The 21,560-nt window shown below is 36.3% G+C and overlaps 5 protein-coding genes and 1 pseudogene across 7 annotated transcripts in view; all 6 read left to right on the forward strand.

Moving 5' to 3' along the window:
• LOC104717981 (cysteine-rich receptor-like protein kinase 14) overlaps window positions 1-1,869 on the forward strand; it is a 2,970-nt gene extending 1,101 nt beyond the window's left edge. The window contains exons 2-6 of the mRNA XM_019230926.1: window positions 93-445; window positions 520-727; window positions 827-1,083; window positions 1,173-1,325; window positions 1,417-1,869. Coding sequence (XP_019086471.1) covers window positions 93-445; window positions 520-727; window positions 827-1,083; window positions 1,173-1,325; window positions 1,417-1,743 — 1,298 coding nt within the window. The 3' untranslated portion in view covers window positions 1,744-1,869. The remainder of the gene's footprint in view (window positions 1-92; window positions 446-519; window positions 728-826; window positions 1,084-1,172; window positions 1,326-1,416) is intronic.
• Window positions 2,227-5,099, forward strand: LOC104717980 (annotated as a pseudogene).
• Window positions 7,480-10,507, forward strand: LOC104717979 (putative cysteine-rich receptor-like protein kinase 16). Its single transcript, XM_010435619.1, has 8 exons — window positions 7,480-8,400; window positions 8,488-8,589; window positions 8,711-8,752; window positions 8,833-8,957; window positions 9,075-9,285; window positions 9,370-9,607; window positions 9,694-9,847; window positions 9,951-10,507. Exons 1-8 carry the CDS (start codon window positions 7,599-7,601, stop codon window positions 10,281-10,283), a joined length of 2,007 nt encoding a protein of 668 aa, XP_010433921.1. The 5' UTR covers window positions 7,480-7,598; the 3' UTR covers window positions 10,284-10,507.
• Window positions 11,462-14,444, forward strand: LOC109126944 (cysteine-rich receptor-like protein kinase 14). Of its 3 annotated transcripts, none has more exons than XM_019230921.1 (7): window positions 11,462-11,641; window positions 11,757-12,671; window positions 12,764-12,876; window positions 12,965-13,175; window positions 13,268-13,505; window positions 13,595-13,748; window positions 13,824-14,156. In XM_019230921.1, the coding sequence occupies exons 2-7, from the start codon at window positions 11,774-11,776 to the stop codon at window positions 14,154-14,156; spliced, it is 1,947 nt and encodes a 648-aa protein (XP_019086466.1). In that variant the 5' UTR covers window positions 11,462-11,641; window positions 11,757-11,773. The 3 variants fall into 3 exon arrangements, with proteins under 3 accessions (XP_019086466.1, XP_019086465.1, XP_019086467.1); XM_019230922.1 differs by lacking the exon at window positions 11,462-11,641 and having other exon boundaries at window positions 12,017-12,109; window positions 12,195-12,671; XM_019230920.1 differs by lacking the exon at window positions 11,462-11,641 and having other exon boundaries at window positions 11,648-12,671; window positions 13,824-14,444.
• Window positions 14,551-17,436, forward strand: LOC104720171 (cysteine-rich receptor-like protein kinase 15). The gene is made up of 7 exons (XM_019230925.1): window positions 14,551-15,482; window positions 15,573-15,710; window positions 15,827-15,945; window positions 16,054-16,264; window positions 16,385-16,622; window positions 16,703-16,853; window positions 16,941-17,436. The coding sequence occupies exons 1-7, from the start codon at window positions 14,717-14,719 to the stop codon at window positions 17,235-17,237; spliced, it is 1,920 nt and encodes a 639-aa protein (XP_019086470.1). The 5' UTR covers window positions 14,551-14,716; the 3' UTR covers window positions 17,238-17,436.
• Window positions 18,683-21,394, forward strand: LOC104717983 (cysteine-rich receptor-like protein kinase 11). The gene is made up of 6 exons (XM_010435626.2): window positions 18,683-19,698; window positions 19,827-19,936; window positions 20,006-20,216; window positions 20,290-20,527; window positions 20,632-20,785; window positions 20,910-21,394. The coding sequence occupies exons 1-6, from the start codon at window positions 18,759-18,761 to the stop codon at window positions 21,204-21,206; spliced, it is 1,950 nt and encodes a 649-aa protein (XP_010433928.1). The 5' UTR covers window positions 18,683-18,758; the 3' UTR covers window positions 21,207-21,394.

Raw genomic sequence — 21,560 nt, forward strand, 5'->3', positions numbered from 1 at the left:
AAACAGAGATTTTTTTTTTTTTTTTTTTTTTTTGGCAAACTAAAACAGAGGATTACTATGTATTAATTTTTCATTATAATCTTCTTCTGCAGATAGGATAACAATCTCAACTGCAATCTTTATGGGAATTGTTAGTGCCACTGTTATTATTATCATATTGTTACTTCTAGGGCTTGGATTATTTTTTATAGTAGGAGAAAGACATATCAAGGTCAGTTTTTTTGTGTTTATCCACCATTTCTTTTATAAATTGGCGGGTGTGGTTATGACGTGTAGTGGAATGAAACAATCTTTATATATTGGTGAGTGTTGCACAGGATCCAGTACTACTGATATCACTATTACACGCTCATTGCAATACGATTTTAAAGCGATTGAAGCTGCAACAAATAAATTCTCGGAGAGCAACGTAATTGGCCGTGGTGTATTTGGAGAAGTTTTCAAGGTAGCATTTTATCATTTATATGCCAGGCCATGGGAAATGGGATGATGCTGTCTCTAAATTCATTGTATGTATAGGGTGTCCTTAACGGGACTGAAGTTGCAATTAAAAGACTATCAAAAGCATCAAAACAAGGTGCAGTAGAGTTCAAGAACGAGGTTGTTCTTGTTGCAAAACTCCATCATAGGAATCTTGTTAGGCTTCTCGGGTTTTGTCTAGAAGGAGAAGAAAAGATACTTGTTTATGAGTTTGTCCCTAACAAGAACCTCGATTACTTCCTCTTTGGTATGTGGAATTAGAAAATTTTATGTGTGTTCATGATATTTTTGATAAGCTTCCCTAACTGAAATCTAAAGTAGCTAATAACTACTTATCAATGTGTAGACCATCTAAAGCAAGGGGAGTTAGTCTGGACAAAACGGTACAACATTATCCAAGGAATCACTCGAGGAATTTTATATCTTCATCAAGACCCAAGGCTAACAATCATACACCGTGACCTCAAAGCCAGCAACATTCTCCTAGATGTAAAAATGAATTCGAAAATTGCTGATTTTGGAATGGCGAGAATTTTTGGGATTGACCAAAGTGGAGCTAATACCAACAGAATAGCTGGAACACGGTATATGCCTATTACCCTTGTTATGGCCTATGTACTGAAGTTTCAAGAATCTTTCCTTCGCCGGTAAATTGTAATGCACGTAATTTTGCTTGTGTATTACTGTTGCAGTGTTACATGCCTCCAGAATATGTGATGCAAGGCCAATTCTCAACAAAATCTGATGTCTATAGTTATGGAGTCTTAGTTCTTGAGATTATATGTGGTAGAAACAACAGATTCGTCCACCAGTCAGACACTACAGCTGAGAATTTGGTGACATACGTGAGTACCAAAGAAGAACTCTGTTCTTGATTGATGATTACATGTTTTTAACTCTGTATTTTTGATTGATAATAACTAAATTATGTTACAGGCTTGGAGGTTGTGGAGAAACGGTTCACCATTGGAACTCGTGGATCCAACCATTTCAGAGAATTGTGAAACGGAAGAAGTGATAAGATGCATCCACATTGCGTTGCTATGTGTTCAACGCAATCCCACAGATCGCCCCAGCTTGTCAACAATCAACATGATGCTCACTAACAGTTCCCATATTTTACCTGATCCTCAACAACCTGGATTCTTCTTTCCAAGTAAAAGCAACCAAGAACGAGATGGCATCGAGTCTAGCCATTCTACGAACAAGTCCAGTTCCCAAACTATCAATGATGTAACCATTACAGATCTTGCACCTCGTTGACTTTGAGACTATATTAAGACATTATTTTAGTTCCACTGAAACTGTGTTAAGTATGTTACATATATAATCGATGAGAGAGAAAAAGTCAATCAAAGTTAACAATACAAAGTCTTTATCATTGCTATACATATTGTAATTTTAGCTCACTGTTTTGTAACACAAACTGGTTAATTTAGAAACTGATTTCTTATAAACAGGAAACTGATTTGTGTTTTGCTCTACGTTGAAAATTCAAAATTGGTTTCATCAAAATAAAATAACCCAATTTCTTAACAGTCTAAGAGATAAGAATTGTCAACGCAGCTATTGAGTCTTTGTTTTTTTTCCTCTGTCTTTACCTCTTCGTCTTCTCTAGACGTTGCTCTGATTTTTCTTTGGACGATTTTTCCAATTTATCGACTAAGGGACCAACGGGTCAAGGACAAAGTTGGAATTGTTCGACAATGCGTCATGGACGTGAATATATGCATATACAAACACACTAGCTTGCTGTCCTAAACCCAAACAACATCTGATCTTAGAAAAAAATGAAACTCAAACATCTATTAGTAATCTTTTGTTTTCTTCTTATAGGTTTTCCTGTTGTGTTTGCACTATGCGGGAAAACTGGTTTCTTTAAACCCGGTGATAGGTATGATACAAACCGTCGCCTTCTCCTCTCTACTCTAGCTTCTAATGTCACAGATCGAGGCGACTTCTTCAGCAATTTTATTGGCCAAGGCCATGATCGGGTATATATTCTCGGGACATGCATCTCAGGTGTTGAACCAAAGGTTTGCTCCGACTGTATCGACCTTGCTTCTAAACAGGTGATAGAAGAATGTACCAACCAGACAGAAGGCCTCGCTTGGCCAGAAAATGGGACTTTTTGTATGGTGCGTTACTCCAACCGTTCTTTTACTGGATCATTCGAGATCGAACCAATGTATACCATGTACAAAGTTGGAGATCGAACCAAAGTATACCATGTAACAAACTTTGATAAACTGTGGGACGACTTAACAAGTCGTATGATAGATAGAGCTACTTCATGGTCATCTGAACGCATGAGCTATGCAGCTGAAGTAGTTACTTTGACGTCTTTCAGGAATTTATACGCAATAATGCAATGCATACCGATCATATCCTTAGCGGACTGCAACATCTGTTTAATTTTAAGTGTCAGTAAATACAGATCATGTTGTTATGGGAGACAGGGTGGGGTTGTTTTTCGTCCTAGCTGTCTTTTCAGGTGGGAAATTTATCCCTTTTCTTCGGCCTTTAACAACCTTACTTCGGCATCTCCAGCTCAACCCCCAATATCACTCCCACCTTCAGTAGGCAACGGGACCACCAGAACCAAAGGAGGTACGTTGCACTATTGTTGCCCCATGATTTAAAGAAGGCTTGAATCATACTTAGAAAGCTGCCTGCTAATCTGTTTTTTGCAGGAATTATCGGAATCGTTATTGGTCTCGCCTTTGTGATCAGTGTGATGCTTGCTCTAGGGTTTGCTCTTCATAGGAGGAGAAGAACGTATCAAGGATTTGCTAGTGAGTTCTCCATGGTTTGGCGCTATGTCAAATTATGAGTATTAGGATTACAAACGTTTTCAATTAGTTGTTCATCACTTTCTCTGTTCTTACTTATCATACGGTTTTATTTCTCTTTCAGGGAGCTCAAGGACTACTTATGATACTGCATTACCAGATGATGGTAAGATGGTATACACCACTCTTTCCTCTAAACCTGTTAATGTCTCCAGCTTAACACTATATATGTATGTTTTCTGCTGCTGCAGATGATATTACAACTTCAGGTTCACTTCAATTCGAATTTAAAACTATTGAAGCTGCAACAAGTAACTTTCAAATGACTAACAAGTTAGGTCATGGTGGATTTGGTGAAGTCTACAAGGCATAATTTTCTTAAACTTTCTCAACTACTAGTTTGTGTTATATACTTATATGTTGCCAAGAAAAAAATATAAGAAATTCTGATAGTGAGTGAAGATCATATGAATTGACAGGGAACGTTCCCCAATGGAAAAGAAGTTGCTGTGAAGAGGCTCTCTAAAAATTCAGGTCAAGGTGAACAAGAATTTAAGAATGAGGTGCTCCTTGTAGCTAAGCTCCAACATAGAAATCTGGTTAGATTTGTCGGGTTTTCTGTTGAAAGAGAAGAAAGGATACTTGTGTACGAGTTTGTGCCCAATAAAAGTCTCGATTACTTTCTCTTTGGTATGAAAAAAATTTGATAGGCGTATAATATCTAAATCTTAGTTATCAATATCTATATATTGACACTATATATCGTATTTACAGACCATAAAAACAGGGTTCAGCTGGATTGGAAAAAACGATGCAACATTATCGGGGGAATCACTCGTGGAATTTTATATCTTCATCAAGATTCACGGCTCACAATCATACATTGTGACCTCAAAGCGAGTAACATTCTCTTAGATTCTGAAATGAACCCAAAAATAGCTGATTTTGGAATGGCAAGAAATTTTAGAGTGGACCAGACTGAAGAAAATACAGGAAGAGTAGTTGGGACATTGTAAATAACTGAGCACTTCAGTTATAATATGTCTGTCCTTTTTGTTTGTGATAAAACTGAAAGTGATGTGTGCTTGTGCTTTACAGCGGTTACATGCCTCCCGAGTATGTGGCAAATGGGCAGTTCTCAATGAAATCTGATGTATATAGTTTTGGAGTATTGGTTCTGGAGATAATTGCTGGCAGAAAGAGTAGTAGCTTCCACCAAATAGATGGTTCAGTAGGCAACTTGGTCACATATGTTAGTACTAAAAAAGCCAATGCAATCTTGAATTATTTTCGATTCCTATGAACAGTCTTGGCCCTAAACATTGGTTTCTTTTCAAATGACTCAACAGGTTTGGAGGCTTTGGAACAACGAATCATTCTTGGAGCTCGTAGACCCGACCATGGGAGAGAATTATGATAAAGATGAAGTTATTAGATGCATCCATATCGGGTTATTGTGCGTTCAAGAAAATCCTACAGATCGCCCAACCATGTCTACAAGAAAATCCTTTGATTTGTCTTCAGGACCAGATCCGAGCCAAACTCATTAGTGGAGAGATTGCAGCGTGGTCCGTCCACCACCATGTCGTTTGCTTGTTCCATTGATGATGCATCGATCACAAGTGTTAATCTTCGTTGAAAGTATAGGTTAACAAAAATATGCATAGAAATTAATGTGCATAGAAATTCACTTTGATTGGCTAAGACGCGAACATATTCTTGAAATCATCTAAAGAAAAGGGGAAATGGGAAAGAAGTGTTGAGTATCAGTCCCCTGTTTCTGGTTGTAATGGAACTAAATGAAGAAAATAAATATTTTTGTATTTTTCCAAAAAAAAAAAAAAAGATTTTTTCTTTTTTTTTGTACTTTAAATTTATTGTAGTATACAATTTAAAATGTTTTAATGCATGATTTTGTTATCTTGTATATCGACATTCTTTAAAATGATTTACTATGCAAGTGATACAAATATAACTATTTTTTTAAAAAATCTTTAATATACAAATACAAAATAAAGGTAAGAGATTGTCTTAATGTTGACAAAAAAAACAAAAAAAATCGCTCTACCTTAAAATTGTTTGAATGTAGATAACTAGACATAGACCCTCATTTCTTATTCTCCATTTCAAGTGTGTTCGTGAATTGGAAAAAATAATAATAATAATCAATACAATAAAAACAGAATGAGTTTCTTTCCCGTGTTAACACCTCAACATTTTAGAGAACTTTAGAGCTGACATTTCAATTAAATCAGATAACTAATCAAATTATAAGAATTAATACAACTCAACTTTGATATCCAATAATATTCATCTCTCCTTCCATGTCATTTTTAAAAAAATCATTTGCTACATTAAAAATAAATAGCCCAAGCCTAATAGCAAAATCCCATTATATAGAAATCTAACTGTATTCATAATTAAAAGTCCAGTAAATAGCTCAAATCGTAGAAAGCTAAATCATAAATAGATGAAGAAATGGTTGTCGTTCAATTACTCAACAAACCCGGAATCTAAGATCGAAAAGCAGAGATCCTATTTTTTATTGTAGACCTGATGAGTATGGAGATCGAATCCGAAAGTTTGTGAGAACTACGTTGAAGTTTGTTGTTTCTTTCCCTCGACATCAATTTACATTTTCTACTCCAAAACACTTTACCTTAACGGAGAAAATAGGAAAGATTGGAATATTCCAGTTCATTAGAGATAACAAAAATATCAGCCAAAGCGACGATGTTGCTTTGTATTTCTTTGTAGACGAACATTGAATCCGGTAAGAGGTACTATAAACATAAGAAAAAAAAATATAATGATTGACAGTACAAGACATTTATTTTATAAAATAATATATATATTTTTACAACATTACATATTATACGTATGTTTTTTAGAGAGAATTAATTTGAACCCGGATTTGGTGAAAAGGTAATAGAGGTGAGTACCATTGGCCCCCTTGCTTCTTCTCACATATATATGTGTGTGTGTCTTGTTTCAAAATTTTTATGAAATATTCACAAAAATTTTACTCATAACATTTTTGTATAATCTAAGAAAGCTACTAATCCTCTTGCTTCTCTCAAAAGAAAAGTATGTAATGGACCATGATTCTAGACTAAATAACATTAGTTTGTTAAGTGTTAGAGATTGAAAGACCAATATATTGTTTACTTGATTAGTTTTAAACACATCCTACAAAAATATATTGCACATATCCTAGGTATTTACTAAATAACATTAGTCTGTATGTTTGTTTTTGTTGCATTTTCTGATTTACATATAGGTACATTACAAGTATGGTTACTTTTTAACATTGATTTGTACTCATTACCTACATACGGAGGGGCTGTTAAAATTTCTGCCTATACATGTTGCTATATTTGAAAATTTATGATTGATAATAATAGTTCATAGGTTTTAGAAAGTACAAAGCTAAACAATAATAATGGTGCTCCAATGCATCATAATACAACAAAATTGATTTTAGTCTATAATTTTATTACAATAATAAAATAAAAAATAACCAAAAACAAATAATAACAAAAACCTAAAAACAAAATATTACCAATAAAAATTGTCAATAATAATAATGATTTTTAATTACAAACACCATACAAAAATTATACTTAATATAATTAAAATAAAACAATAGAAAAAACAATTCCGTAACATAGAGCTGGGCACTATCCTAGTAATAATAAAGACTTTACTAAAAATACCAAACAAATAAGAGATCGTTTTGTAGAAATTATAGATATAAGAACACAAATATAAAGAATATCTCTCTTTATTTGCTTAAGAAAATCTCTCAAAACTTAAACTTTCTTTCTTAGATATCTCTCATAACTCATATGTTATGCTATTTAGATACCTCTTAAATATTTACTAAATGGATATCATATAAAACAGACACTGAAGATTGCGCTAGCTTTTGCATTTGCTCTGTTTTCGCTCAACACTCATATCTAGAAATTAAGTATTGTTATCATTGTGGTTCTAATGGTGCTCTAAGGAGGTAGAGTGCTTGATTAGTGCTTTGCTCTGCGTTGAAAATTGGTTTCATCGAAATAAAATAACTCAATTGAGTCTTTGTTTTTTTTTTTTTTTCTGTCTTTACTTCTTCGTCTTCTCTAGACTTTGATTATTGGTATAGCGTTGCTCTGATTTTTTCCAGTCATGAACGATTTTTCAAATTTGTTGACAAAAGGAACCAACGGGTCAAGGACAAGTTGCAATTGTTTGACAATGCCTCATGGACGTGAATATATGCATATACAAACACACTAGCTTGCTGTCCTAAACCCAAACAACATCTGATCTTAGAAAAAAATGAAACTCAAAAATCTATTGGTTATCTTTTGTTTTCTTCTTATAGGCTTTCCTGTTGTGTTTGCACCATGCGGAGAAACTGGCTTCTTTAAACCTGGTGATAGGTATGATACAAACCGTCGCCTTCTCCTCTCTACTCTAGCTTCTAATGTCACGGATCGAGGCGACTTCTTCAGCAATGCAATTGGCCAAGGCCATGATCGGGTATATATTCTCGGGACGTGCATCTCAGGTGTTGAACCAAAGGTTTGTTCCGATTGTATCGACCTTGCTTCTAACGAGGTGATAGAAGAATGTACCAACCAAGCAGAAGGCCTCGCCTGGCCAGAAAATGGAACTTTTTGTATGGTGCGTTACTCCAACCGTTCTTTTACTGGATCACTCGAGATCGAACCAAAGTATACTATGTACAAAGTTGGAGATATCGGATCCACGGTAACAAACTTTGATAAACTGTGGGACGACTTAACAAGTCGTATGATAGATAGAGCTACTTCATGGACATCTGAACGCATGAGCTATGCAGCTGAAGTAGTTACTTTGACGTCTTTCAGGAATTTATACGCAATAATGCAATGCATACCGATCATATCTTTAGGGGACTGCAACTTCTGTTTAACTGCAAGTGTCAGAGAATACCAATCATGTTGTCATGGGAGACAGGGTGGGGTTGTTTTTCGTCCTAGCTGCGTTTTCAGATGGGAGATTTATCCCTTTTCTTCTGCCTTTAACGTTACTTCAGCTCAACCCCCAATATCACTCCCACCTTCGGTAGGCAAAAGGAACACCAGAACCAAGGGAGGTACGTTGCACTACTGTTGCCCCATGATTTAAAGAAGGCTTATATCATACTCACACACACAGCTGCCTGCTATTCTGGTTTTTGCAGGAATCATTGGAATCATTATTGGTCTCGCCTTTGTGATAAGTGTGCTGCTTGCTCTAGGGTTTTCTCTTCATAGGAGGAGAAGAACATACCAAGAATTTGCTAGTGAGTTCTCCATGGTTTGGCCCTCTGTCAAATTACGAGTTTTAGGATTATAAACGTTTTCAATTAGTTGTTCGTCACTTTCTCTGTTTTTACTTCTCATATGGTTTTATTTCTCTTTCAGGGAGGTCAAGGACGACTTATGATACTACATTACCAGATGATGGTAAGACACTATACACCACTCTTTGCGCTAAACCTGTTAATGTCTCTTAAGCTCCAACATAACACTATGTATGCTTTCAGCTGCTGCAGATGATATTACAACTTCAGGTTCACTTCAATTCAAATTTAAAACTATTGAAGCTGCGACAAGTAATTTTCAAATGACTAACAAGTTAGGTCATGGTGGATTTGGTGAAGTTTACAAGGCATGCTTAATGTTCTTAAACTATTCTCAACTACTAGTTTGTGTTATAAACTTGTTGCCAAACAAAAAAAAAAGATAATAAATTCTGATAGTGAGTGAAGATCATATGAATTGACAGGGAACATTCCCCAATGGAGCAGAAGTTGCGGTGAAGAGGTTGTCTAAAACTTCAGGTCAAGGTGAACAAGAATTTAAGAATGAGGTGCTTCTTGTAGCAAAGCTCCAACATAAAAATCTGGTTAGACTTCTCGGGTTTTCTGTTGAAAGAGAAGAAAGGATACTTGTGTACGAGTTTGTGCCCAATAAAAGTCTCGATTACTTTCTCTTTGGTATGAAAAAAATTTGATAGACGTATAATATCTAAAGTTTAGTTATCAATCTCTGTCTAGTGATACTATGTATCGGATTTGCAGACCATAAAAAGAGTGATCAGCTGGATTGGAAAAAACGTTACAACATTATCGGGGGAATCACTCGTGGGATTTTATATCTTCATCAAGATTCACGGCTCACAATCATACATCGTGACCTCAAAGCGAGTAACATTCTCTTAGATGCTGAAATGAACCCGAAAATCGCAGATTTTGGTATGGCAAGGAATTTTAGAGTGGACCAGACTGAGGACAATACAAGAAGAGTAGTTGGAACATTGTAAATAACTGTTCATTCAGTAATAATCTGTCTGTCCTTTTTTGTTTCTGACAAAACTGAAAGTGATGTGTGCTTGTCTTTTGCAGCGGTTACATGCCTCCCGAGTATGTGGCCAAAGGGCAGTTCTCGATGAAATCTGATGTCTATAGCTTTGGAGTATTGATTCTGGAGATCATTGGTGGAAAAAAGAATAGTAGCTTCAACGAACAAGATGGCTCAATTAGCAACTTGGTCACATATGTTAGTACTAAAAAAAGCCAAATGCAATCTTGAATTTCTTTCTATTCATATTAACAGGTGGTCTTGGACTTAAACATTGGTTTCTTGTCAAATTAATCAATAGGTTTGGAGGCTTTGGAACAACAAATCTTTTTTGGAACTCGTAGACCCGGCCATGGGGGAGAATTATGATAAATATGAAGTTATTAGATGCATCCATATCGGGTTATTGTGCGTTCAAGAAAACCCCGCAGATCGTCCAACCATGTCTACAATATTTCAAATGCTCACTAATACTTCAATTACCCTACCTGTTCCTCAACCACCTGGATTTGTCTTTAGGGTCAGATCAGGGCCAAACCCATTAGCCGAGAGATTGCAGCCTGGTCCGTCCACTTCCATGTCCTTTGCTTGTTCCATTGATGATGCATCGATCACGAGTGTTAGTCCTCGTTGAAATTAGATGTTAATGATAATATGTAAAAAAATTTGCAAGTCAAATGTTTAAATAGTCACTCCTTATTAACTATCGTAGAAATTCATGTTTTGATTGATGGAAGTGCACATATTCTCTGAGTCATCAATCTAAAGAAAAGAAAAAAAGGGAAAGAAGAGTTGTATTAAGTCCTCTGTCTCGTCTTCTTCATAATCTTAAGTGCCATTGCTGTTTTTGTGCAATATTGTGTGGCGCACAACTCAGTCAGAATCTAACCAAGGTAGCAAACTTTATTGGTGATTCAAGATTCAGAAATGAAACTATACCCAAATGAATCTACTCTTTAAGTCAAAATAGTTACTAACCCTTTTTACAACTTTTACACATTCTCTAACATAGTTTATTTCGGTGGAGAAGAATTATTCTCTCTCGTCTTTAATTTTGATGAAAAGCCAAGTCAATCGAGAATAACCCAATGAACATGGAGGCAAATAAATATTTGATGTATCTCCTCTATGGATTTACACTTAATAGTAGCGTTAAAATTTGTTTGCATCAATATGAATTCTCTTTTGTCTGACCATCATTCTACTAGTCAAATTTGTTTATTTTTGACTAGGTCAAGTCACACGTGGTAAAGACCATTCATAACGAACGGAGAATAAAATTGAAGACTTTTACAAAAATAGGAAGAGAACATACTACACAACGACGACAACGTATTCTTCTTGGTGCCACATGTAATTCCAACAAATGTTTTCTTGTTTACTACGGCTCGACTTTAAAATTGTAAATAAGTCAACGTAAACCGGAAACTTCTATTATGAATGTCTACTCTATTTTGATATTATATTATGAATGTTAATTTACTAAACCGATATTACATAAACCGGAAACTTATCGTTTCCGAATCAGTTTTGACTACTCCTCTGTTTCTCCTCATTCATTTCGGGGAATTAGGGTTTGACATTTTTGGTTCCATTAGCGGTCCAGGATTTAAATTGCTCTTCCTTAGAGATTGATGTGTTGCTCGTCTTTTAATCACTGAAATTAATGAGTCCTTCGTATTTTGTATCTATTTCGTCTTCTAGTCTTTGATTGTGTGGCTACTCTCTAGCTTAATCTATCTAGACTTGGTCAAACGTTTCGGCTTCTCATTGCGAATCTTTTTTGTGTTTTTTGTTTTTCTATGTGCCACGTCTTATTTAAATAATTTTAGAAGTCTTTGTCAAGTCCCAACTTCTTACGCTTGACTCAACCTTGGTAGCTTGTAGTATGACCTACCGTGTGTGTATGCAGGTTTAATGACCACTGTTCTCAGTTTGACGAATTCAACACAAGATATTTCGGAGAGAAACCTCCATCTGCTGTTTAAACCGGTAAGAAGCTGACAGATAAAAAGATTTTTTTTTTGCTTCTGCTACAATCTTTAAGGAAATATGAAACAGAGTATCCTCTGTTTTTTCCTCATCGTAAACTTCAATATTTCTTCAGTTCCCGCACAAACATGTATGAACAGTGGGAATTTCACACCCAACAGTACATACGACAAAAATCGCGGACTCATCCTCTCATCTCTTCCTTCTAATGTCACGGCTCAAGTCGGTTTCTTCTACAATGGTTCCATCGGACAAGAACAGAACCAAGTCTACGCAATAGGGATGTGTATCCCAGGGTCAGCTCCAGATGACTGTTCTAACTGTATCAAGAAAGCGTCTGATGGATTGATACAGAGGTGTCCTAACCAAACAGAAGCTTATTCATGGCACGGTGAGCCCACGCTTTGCCATGTGCGCTACTCCAACACTTCTTTCTCTGGATCTGCAGATATGGAACCGTCTTTACTGGTCAGCAACACTGAAGATGTCAACTCAAATCTAAGCCAATTGAGTGAAATATATAACGGAGTAATCTTTCGTATGATTAATGCAGCCTCCACAGCAAAAAGCACACTATCGTCTAGTAATAATTTTTACAATGCTCCAATTTCTGCCGTGTCAGCTTCCGAGAATATATACGCATTGATGCAATGCACGCCTGATCTTTCTTCTGATGATTGTGAAAGTTGTCTCCAAGAAAGCACAAATGACTATCAGTTATGCTGTTCTCAGAAGCAAGGAGGTACTGTTATGCGGCCAAGCTGCTTTTTTCGTTGGGATTTGAAAGCATTCTCCAATGCTTTTGGTGATATTATGGTGGCTCCTTCTCCTCCTCTGCAGCAACCTGGCAAAGGTGATACTGCACATTCTGCAGATACTGGGAAAATCTCAACCGGAGCTTTAGTGGCAATTGTGGTTTCCATTGTAGTAGTCGTCTTGATGGTCATCATCTTCTTAGTACTGCGTGCTCAGCGATCTTTTGTATATTTCTCAAGGAGGAAAACAAATCAACAATTTGGTTTTGATCAATGTGAGTGTTGGTCTTAAGCTTTTCTTTTTCCCCCTTAGTTTCTAAAACATTCAGATGATGATAAGTTTTGTTGATATGATTTGATTTTGCAGCTGGTATTACTGTACACTCCCTCCAAATCGATTTTAACATAATTGCAGCTGCAACAAACAACTTTGCAAGGAGTAACAAGCTTGGTCAAGGTGGATTCGGTGAAGTTTACAAGGTGTCATATCCGTAGCTTTCTTGCCTCATCACTTGATAAAACGATGGAATTACAAAATCAAAGTAACTCTCTTTGCTGCTATGTGTAGGGTACGTTGCCTAATGGAACAGAAGTTGCAGTGAAGCGGCTATCCAAAGAATCAGCACAAGGTGCACTAGAGTTTAAGAATGAGGTTGTTGTTGTTGCAAAACTCCAGCATAGAAATCTTGTTAGGCTTCTAGGGTTTTGTCTTGAAGGAGAAGAAAAGATACTTGTTTACGAGTTTGTCCCCAATAGGAGCCTCGATTACTTCCTCTTTGGTATGTGCAAGCATATATGATATATCATGATATTTTGATATGCTTCTCGAATTGAAATCTAAAATAGCCAATAACTCTTTTTGTATGTGCAGACCCAAGAAAGCAAGGGCAGTTAGATTGGACAAAGCGGTACAACATTATCCGGGGTATCGCTAGAGGAGTACTATATCTTCATCAAGATTCACGTGTAACGATCATACATCGGGACCTCAAAGCCAGCAACATTCTCCTTGATGCAGATATGAACCCGAAAATTGCTGATTTTGGAATGGCAAGAATTTTTGGAATGGACCAAAGTGGAGCTAATACAAAGAGGATAGTTGGAACACGGTATGTGAATTACTTGATATCATCTACATACAACTGATAGGGGTCAGTAACATACTTAACTTCTCTTGTGTGTTTGTTTACTCTTGTAGCGGTTACATATCCCCTGAATACGTGACGCGAGGCGTATTCTCAACAAAATCTGATGTCTTTAGTTTTGGAGTCTTAGTTCTTGAGATTATATGTGGTCGACATAACATATTCTCCAACGAGTCAGATACTACAGCTGAGAATTTAGTCACATATGTAAGTTCGAAAGAACTAAACCAACAATATAATTTTATCATTGAGTTCTTGATTGATGGTATAATATTGTTACAGGTTTGGCGGTTGTGGAGAAACGGGTCACCATTAGAGATCGTAGATCCAAACATATCAGAGAATATTCAGACCAATGAAGTGGCACGATGCATCCACATTGCGCTCTTATGTGTTCAGAAAGAACCAAAAGATCGTCCCAAGTTGTCGACGATCATGTTGATGCTAACTAGCAATACCCACCTTTTACCTACTCCTAATCCACCTGGATTCTTGTTTCCAAACGGAAGCAACCAAGAACGAGTACTGGAAAGCATAGAGATGAGACAGTCTATGATAGGGTCCAATTCTCATACTGTCAATAATGTAACGGTTTCAGATCTGGATCCTCGTTGAAGTTCATTGAGATGATTGTGACGTAAACCATGTTGCAGGAATATCACTTTTATTATGATATACATACTCGATCAACCTTCATGTACAGTACACTCTTTCTATCATTTCTAAATTTGTAATATGAGTTCTCTGTTATGTAAATCTTAAACAATACATCATGTGATGCATGAGCCATACCGGTTCCGTCAGTATGTGTGGTATTTTCTTCACATATTGTGTATTTGCTTATAAATCACTATGATAGTGATACATGAACGTTCTCATTTCTTATTATTATTATTTTGACCATTTTGTCGTATTTGTCTGTCACATATAATTGTTGGCATTTTGACTATTCCAAAAGAAAGGACACATAACTACAAAAATATCAAAGAGATAAGAATCGTGAAGACCTGAATGTGGCTTCAAATTCAAAAAGACCTGAATGGTTTACTTTGACTTTAATTTAACTTCTTGTCATCAAACACATCTTCACAACCCCATCCTCTGTTTTTAAAGAGAAGAACAAAGATATATTCATTCTATGATGTGAAACACAAATCTGAGTAAAAAAACCAATCATGTCTTCTCGAGCCTCTTTCATCTTCCTTTTCCTTTTCTCCTTCCTCACTAGCTTCAGAGTCTCAGCTCAATCAAAAAACGTTTGTTCAAATACAACAACGTATTCAAGAAACAGCACTTACTTCACCAATCTAAAAACCCTTTTATCCTCTCTCTCTTCCCCCAACGCTTCATACTCCACCGGATTCCAAACCGCCACGGCAGGACAAGACCCGGATAAAGTCACAGGACTTTTCCTCTGTCAGGGAGACGTCACGCCAGAGGCTTGCCGTAACTGCGTAGCCTTTTCCGTCAACGACATACTCAGTCGTTGTCCGAATGAGAAAGAAGCTGTGCTGTACTACGAGGCGTGCATGCTAAGATACTCCGACCAGAATATTCTATCGACCTTGAATGCTAATATAGAATGGAAATGGAGGATGTTGAACGCCAATATTTCAACCAACCAAGTAGACCGGTACGAAGATTTCGTGTGGTCCACGCTGAACCAAGCTGCCGTCGAAGCAGCTAACAGTCCTAGAAAGTTCTCTACGATAAGTGATAATTGGACCGCTCTCCAGACTTTGTACGGCATGGTTCAGTGCACTCCTGATCTTAGAAGAATAGACTGCTTGAGCTGTTTGCAACAAACCATTAATGGGATGCGTCTTAACAGAATTGGAGCGAGACTTCATTTGCCTAGTTGTAATTCAAGGTACGAGCTTTACGCGTTCTTCAATGAAACGCTCCTTAGAGCACCACCACAACAACAAGCATCACCACCTGGTGAACTCTCTTTACTTCTTTCTCCTCTATTCTCAAAATCTAACTCATCTGCCACTATCCGATCTCAAGAAAATAATCTTTGCAACGCAGGGAAAGATAGGAATTCAAAAGCTTTAGTGGCAGCCATTGTTATGCCTATTATAGTGGTTGTTCTGATTTTCATAGCTGGTTATTGTTTCTTTGCAAAGAGGACAAAGAAGACTTTGAATAATGCTCCAGCCTTTTATGGTAAAGATTCAAATGATTTTAACAGTCTTAATTAATTGGGTTTGATTATTGTCATTGAGCAGTTTTTTTTGTTTTTTGCTTGTTCTGATTACTACGACTTCTTTACTGTGCATCAGGAGATGATATGAAAACCATAAAGTTGCTGCAACTTGATTATGGAACAATACAAGCTGCAACTAATAATTATTCAGAAAATAATAAGATTGGTCAAGGTGGATTTGGTGAGGTCTACAAGGTACTATTGCTATTAATTCTTTAACTGCGCCTAAGGTTGTGTACTTTTTATTGACATTTTTTTGTCAAAGCATTTGGATAACGTGATGATTCTGATGAAAACGAATAGGGTACATTTTCGAATGGGACTGAAGTTGCGGTGAAGAGACTGTCAAAATCATCAGGACAAGGTGAAACAGAGTTCAAGAACGAGGTTGTTGTTGTTGCAAAGCTTCAGCACAGAAATCTTGTTAGGCTTCTTGGATTTTCTATTGAACGAGAAGAAAGGATACTGGTCTATGAGTATGTGCCCAACAAAAGCCTTGATTACTTCCTCTTTGGTCAGTTTGCATTTTCTGCTTTGTGTCAATGATTTTTTAGCCATAATGCTGAAACGTATGGTTGCAATCTTCTGATTTAACTCTAATTCAAGAACCTGGTTGTTATTGTTGCGCACACAGACAATAAAAAGAATGGTCAGCTGGACTGGACTCAACGATACAAGATTATTGGAGGGATTACTCGGGGGATTCTATATCTTCACCAAGATTCACGGCTCACAATCATACACCGTGACCTTAAAGCAAGTAATGTTCTCCTAGATGCTGATATGAATCCCAAAATAGCTGATTTTGGAATGGCAAGGATCTTTGGAATGGACCAAACCCAGGAGAACACAAGCAGAATAGTTGGTACCTTGTAAGTCTTCTACTTAACTTCTCATAAGTTGGAAGTGTGTCAAATTTTTGCCAATACATGTCGTTTGTTGTGGATTCCAGCGGTTACATGTCTCCTGAATATGCGATTGATGGCCAGTACTCAATGAAATCTGATGTCTATAGCTTTGGAGTGTTACTTCTTGAGATTATTAGCGGTAGGAAGAACAGCAGCTTCTACGAGACAGACGCAGAACTTGACTTGGTTACTTATGTAAGTTTTAAGGCAATAAAGTTTTTTTATTAGCTCTCTAACAATAAGCAATTGTTACAAAAAATATATTTATTGATTGATTTTTAGGCTTGGAAGCTTTGGAGTAACGGAAATGCTTTAGACCTTGTGGATCCAATTATCTTAGATAATTGTCAAAAGAGTGAAGTGGTTCAATGCATTTACATCGGTCTTCTATGTGTTCAAGAAGATCCTGCAGAACGTCCGACATTTTCAACCATTTTTGTGATGCTCACTAGTAATACTGTGACTTTACCAGTGCCTCGGCAACCTGGTTTTGTCGTGCATAGTAGACCTCCAAAAGACCCGCTTGAGTCATATCGATCTGTTGATGATACATCGATCACTGTGTTATATCCTCGTTGAATATTCGGTTAGCAGCTTTTGCCGCTGTAGAATTACCCCAAAGCAATTATTTACATATTTCTAGAGGTGGTGAAGCCAGTTTAGTTTTGGTTTGGCAATCTGGTTTTATATATAGAAACTGAAATTAAATAAAACCATATGTAATTCAATTTGGATGGTGTTGTCTGATGCAATTTTGAAGTTCGGTTCAGTATTTTTAGTTTGGATTGCTCTAGTTGATAATTTACAAATAACTTCTTATACAGCTTGCATGACCAAATTATATAGGAAAAAAAAACTTACCTATATAGTCAAAATATCCACAAAAAATATTATAGGACAAAATTAATATACAATATATAATCAAAATAATTGTGTATTCAACTAAATATTTTGGATGAATTTAAGAAAGTTATTATGATACTCCCTCCGTTTTTTTTACTTGTTGTTCTAGAGCTTTGCACACAAATTAAGAAAATAAATCAATGTTCTATTATACCACTTCTTTAATACATTTTCTAATTTTTTTATTGATCAAAAGGATAAAATTGGTATTTTTACCAAACATATGCATTGAAAACCTAAAATGACAAGTATTGGAAAACAAAATTTTTATTCTATGACAACTAAAAAAACAGAGGGAGTATAATGTAAAAATCTTCTCAAATTCTACTTACAATCATGAAATTAAAATTTTGTATTTTTAATTGCGTAAATCCTCTAAGCCACTTTATTTCAACATGAATTTTGAAAAGTCTTTTAAAGACCGGAATTTTAGTGACTTTAATGGATCTCATAAGTATTTTAATCAACAGTAGATATAAAATTTCTTCTACTAAAATTAGATGTAATTTACTTTTTTCTTCTCTCTGTTTCGTAAAACACAAATTAACACCCAGGTCCCAAGCCATGCATGATGCATGTTATGCAGAATCTCTGTTTTCGCTCAACTCAGTTATGGAAGTAAGGCCGCTTAGTTCTAATGGCACTCTTTTTTCTTGGTATCATTATTAATCCTAAAAATTAGATTTTAGTTTCTCTATGTAGAGTATAGACCTCATTGTCTATTCCTAAAAGAGAGAAGACTTTGGTTACAAATAGAAAAGAAAAAACAAAGAAATAATAATTATTTTGATTATTCAAAACAGAGGAAACTTGGTTAAGAAAAATATCAAAGAGATAATAATTGTGAAGCAGCAAATGAGTCACCCTATTTTCTGTCTTTTACTTCAAAGTCTTCCCGTCTTTAATATATTAATTTTGTCTTTTATTGTGAATCAGCTAAATGAGTCTTCGTATTTTTGTCTTTGATTTGAATGCTTTTGATTATTAGACAATAACGTCTCAAATTCTCCATCTTCTTTAATTAATGGGAGCTTCACTTTCACGATGTGAACCACAAAATGTATTTGACTGTCGACCGCATATTCAAGTTTAGGGAACACCGTAATTGAGTTTGACAAATTCAACATTTGGGAGTTCGCAAGAGAATCAAATATATTATTACAAAGACAAAGCTACAAAATCGCATAAAGGAAAAATATGAAACAGAGCAGTTTGTTTTCAATCCTCTGTTTTGTCCTCTGTGTTGCTTCAGTTTCAGCACAACAACAGTGCATGAACAATGGGAATTTTACACCCAAAAGTACTTACGACTCAAATCTCCGACAAATACTCTCTTATCTTCCTTCCAACGTCACGGCTGGAGACGGCTACTTCTACACAGGTTCCATCGGGAAAGAACCAAACCGTGTCTTCGCAAGAGGGATGTGCATCCCAGGATCAACTCCAGATGACTGTTCTGATTGTATCAAGAAAGCTTCTGATGGTTTGCTACGGAGTTGTCGTAACCAGACAGGCGCGTTTACATGGCCAGGTGAGCCCATACTTTGCCATGTCCGCTACTCCAGTACTTTTTTCGACGACATATCTACAGAGCTATACCCGCGTAAGGTTATTAACAACACTGAAGATATCAACTCAAATGCTCAAAAAGAGTTCAGGGCGATATGGGAAGGTTTATTGGGTCGTATGATCATTACAACCTCCAATGCAAAAAGCACACCATCGTCTAGTAGTAGCTATTACACAGCTGATGTTGTAGCCTTGACACCTTCCCAAAATATTTACGCTTTAATGCAATGCACGCCTGATCTCACATCTCATTCTCGTGATTGTGAGAGTTGCCTGCGACAAAACGTAGGTGATTGTGGTCAGGAGCAAGTTTGCATTGTTATACGTGCTAGCTGCTTTTTCCGTTGGGATTTAAAAAAATTCTCTACGGCTTTTGAAAATATTACGTTGGCTTCTCCCCCTCCTCCACTGCAATCTGACAACAGAGCCAAAGGAGCTATTGTGGTGTTTCTTGTTCCCATTGTTGTAGTAGTCATCATCATCGTCATCTTCGTACTGCTTGCTCGACGATATACTGGACTTTGCTGGACGAGAAAGAAAACATATCAAGAATTCGATTTTGATCAATGTGAGTGTTATTAATATGCTTTTATTTGGAACATTTATTACAACACTCTCAGCTGATGATAATTGTTTGCTTGGTGGTCTGATATCAGAGGGTACTGTGTCTTTGATTTTTTTTTTTTGTTTATGCAGCTGGTATTACAACTGTAGACTCCCTGCAGTTCGATTTTAAAACAATTAAAGTTGCAACCAAAAAATTTAGTGACAAGCTTGGACAAGGAGGATTCGGCGAAGTTTTCAAGGTGTCATTTCTGTACCTACTTGGTTTATCACTTGGATTTTACGGAATCAAAGTAACTCTTTACTTGTAGGGTACGTTACCTAATGGAATAGAAGTTGCAGTGAAGAGGCTATCCAAAGCATCAGCACAGGGTGAAGAAGAGTTCAAAAACGAGGTTCTTGTTGTTGCAAAACTCCAGCATAGAAATCTTGTTAGACTTTTTGGGTTTTGTCTTGAAGGAGAAGAAAATATACTTGTTTACGAGTTTGTCCCAAACAAGAGTCTCGATTACTTCCTCTTTGGTATGTGAAATATGCATAAATATATGTTATTCATGATATTTTGCTAGCTGATAATTATTTTTGTTAAGTACAGACCCTACAAACAATGAGAAATTAGACTGGAGAAAACGGTACAACATTATCCAGGGAATTGCTCGAGGAATTCTATATCTTCATCAAGATTCACGGCTCACAATTATACACCGTGATCTCAAGGCCAGCAACATTCTCTTAGATGCTGATATGAACCCAAAAATTGCTGATTTTGGAATGGCTAGAATTTTTGGGATGGATCAAAGTGGGGCTAATACAAACAAAATAGTTGGGACACGGTACGAACATACTATTACTACCCTTTATATGGCCTAAGTAGTGAAGCTTGAATAATCTAGTTTTTTACGGTCTACTTAATGTTGTTTGTGTTTGACTCTTGCAGTGGTTACATGCCCCCGGAATATGTAATGCAAGGCTTATTCTCAATGAAATCTGATGTCTATAGTTTCGGAGTCTTAGTTCTTGAGATTATATGTGGTCAAAATAACAGATTCTTCCAGCAGTCAGACACTACAACTGAGAATTTCGTCACATACGTAAGTACCAGAGAAGAACTAAGTGCTTTTAATGATGATCAAATGATTAAGAAAGAATAATATCTTTTACCTAGCCGTGGTTTTTATTTATATGTGCTGGATTGATGATTAAATTGCGTGACAGGCTTGGAGGTTGTGGAAAAGCGAGTCGCCATTAGAGCTCGTAGATTCAAGCATTTCGGAGAATTATGAGAACGAAGAAGTAACAAGATGCATCCACATCGCGCTCCTATGTGTCCAGAAAGATCCAAAAGATCGTCCCACCTTGTCGGAAATCTTGTTGATGCTCACAAGCGATACAATCGATTTACCCGATCCTCAACCACCTGGATTCTTAATTTCAAATAGACGCAACCAATTACGAGAGGGCCTCGAGTCTAGCCAATGTTTCTCTAGTGAAACAGCATTGGAAAGAGTTTGAGTACATAAACCATGGTCCATGCGTCAGGTACATTAGTATATATACTTCATCAAACGGTAATGTGTTACAACATTACTATCAGCTCTCTGTAATAATCCGATTTGTATTGTATGGGTCTATAAAATTTGATCAATATACCGAGGGACTCTTTTTTATAATTGATATAATATCCAATCCGGTTTACTTAATTAACTGGTCCTATATTAGGCCAAAACTCTAGTCTCTACGGTTATAACCTAAAACTCTCTAATAGTCATTTCACTATATTTACGTTTCTGATTAAATTCTCTAATAGTCATTTCACTATATTAGTCATTTCAATTACTAATTATTTTTTAAAGAACACAACCTCAA

Source organism: Camelina sativa, chromosome 10 (assembly GCF_000633955.1).
Source record: "Camelina sativa cultivar DH55 chromosome 10, Cs, whole genome shotgun sequence".
Classification (NCBI taxonomy): Eukaryota; Viridiplantae; Streptophyta; class Magnoliopsida; order Brassicales; family Brassicaceae; genus Camelina; species Camelina sativa.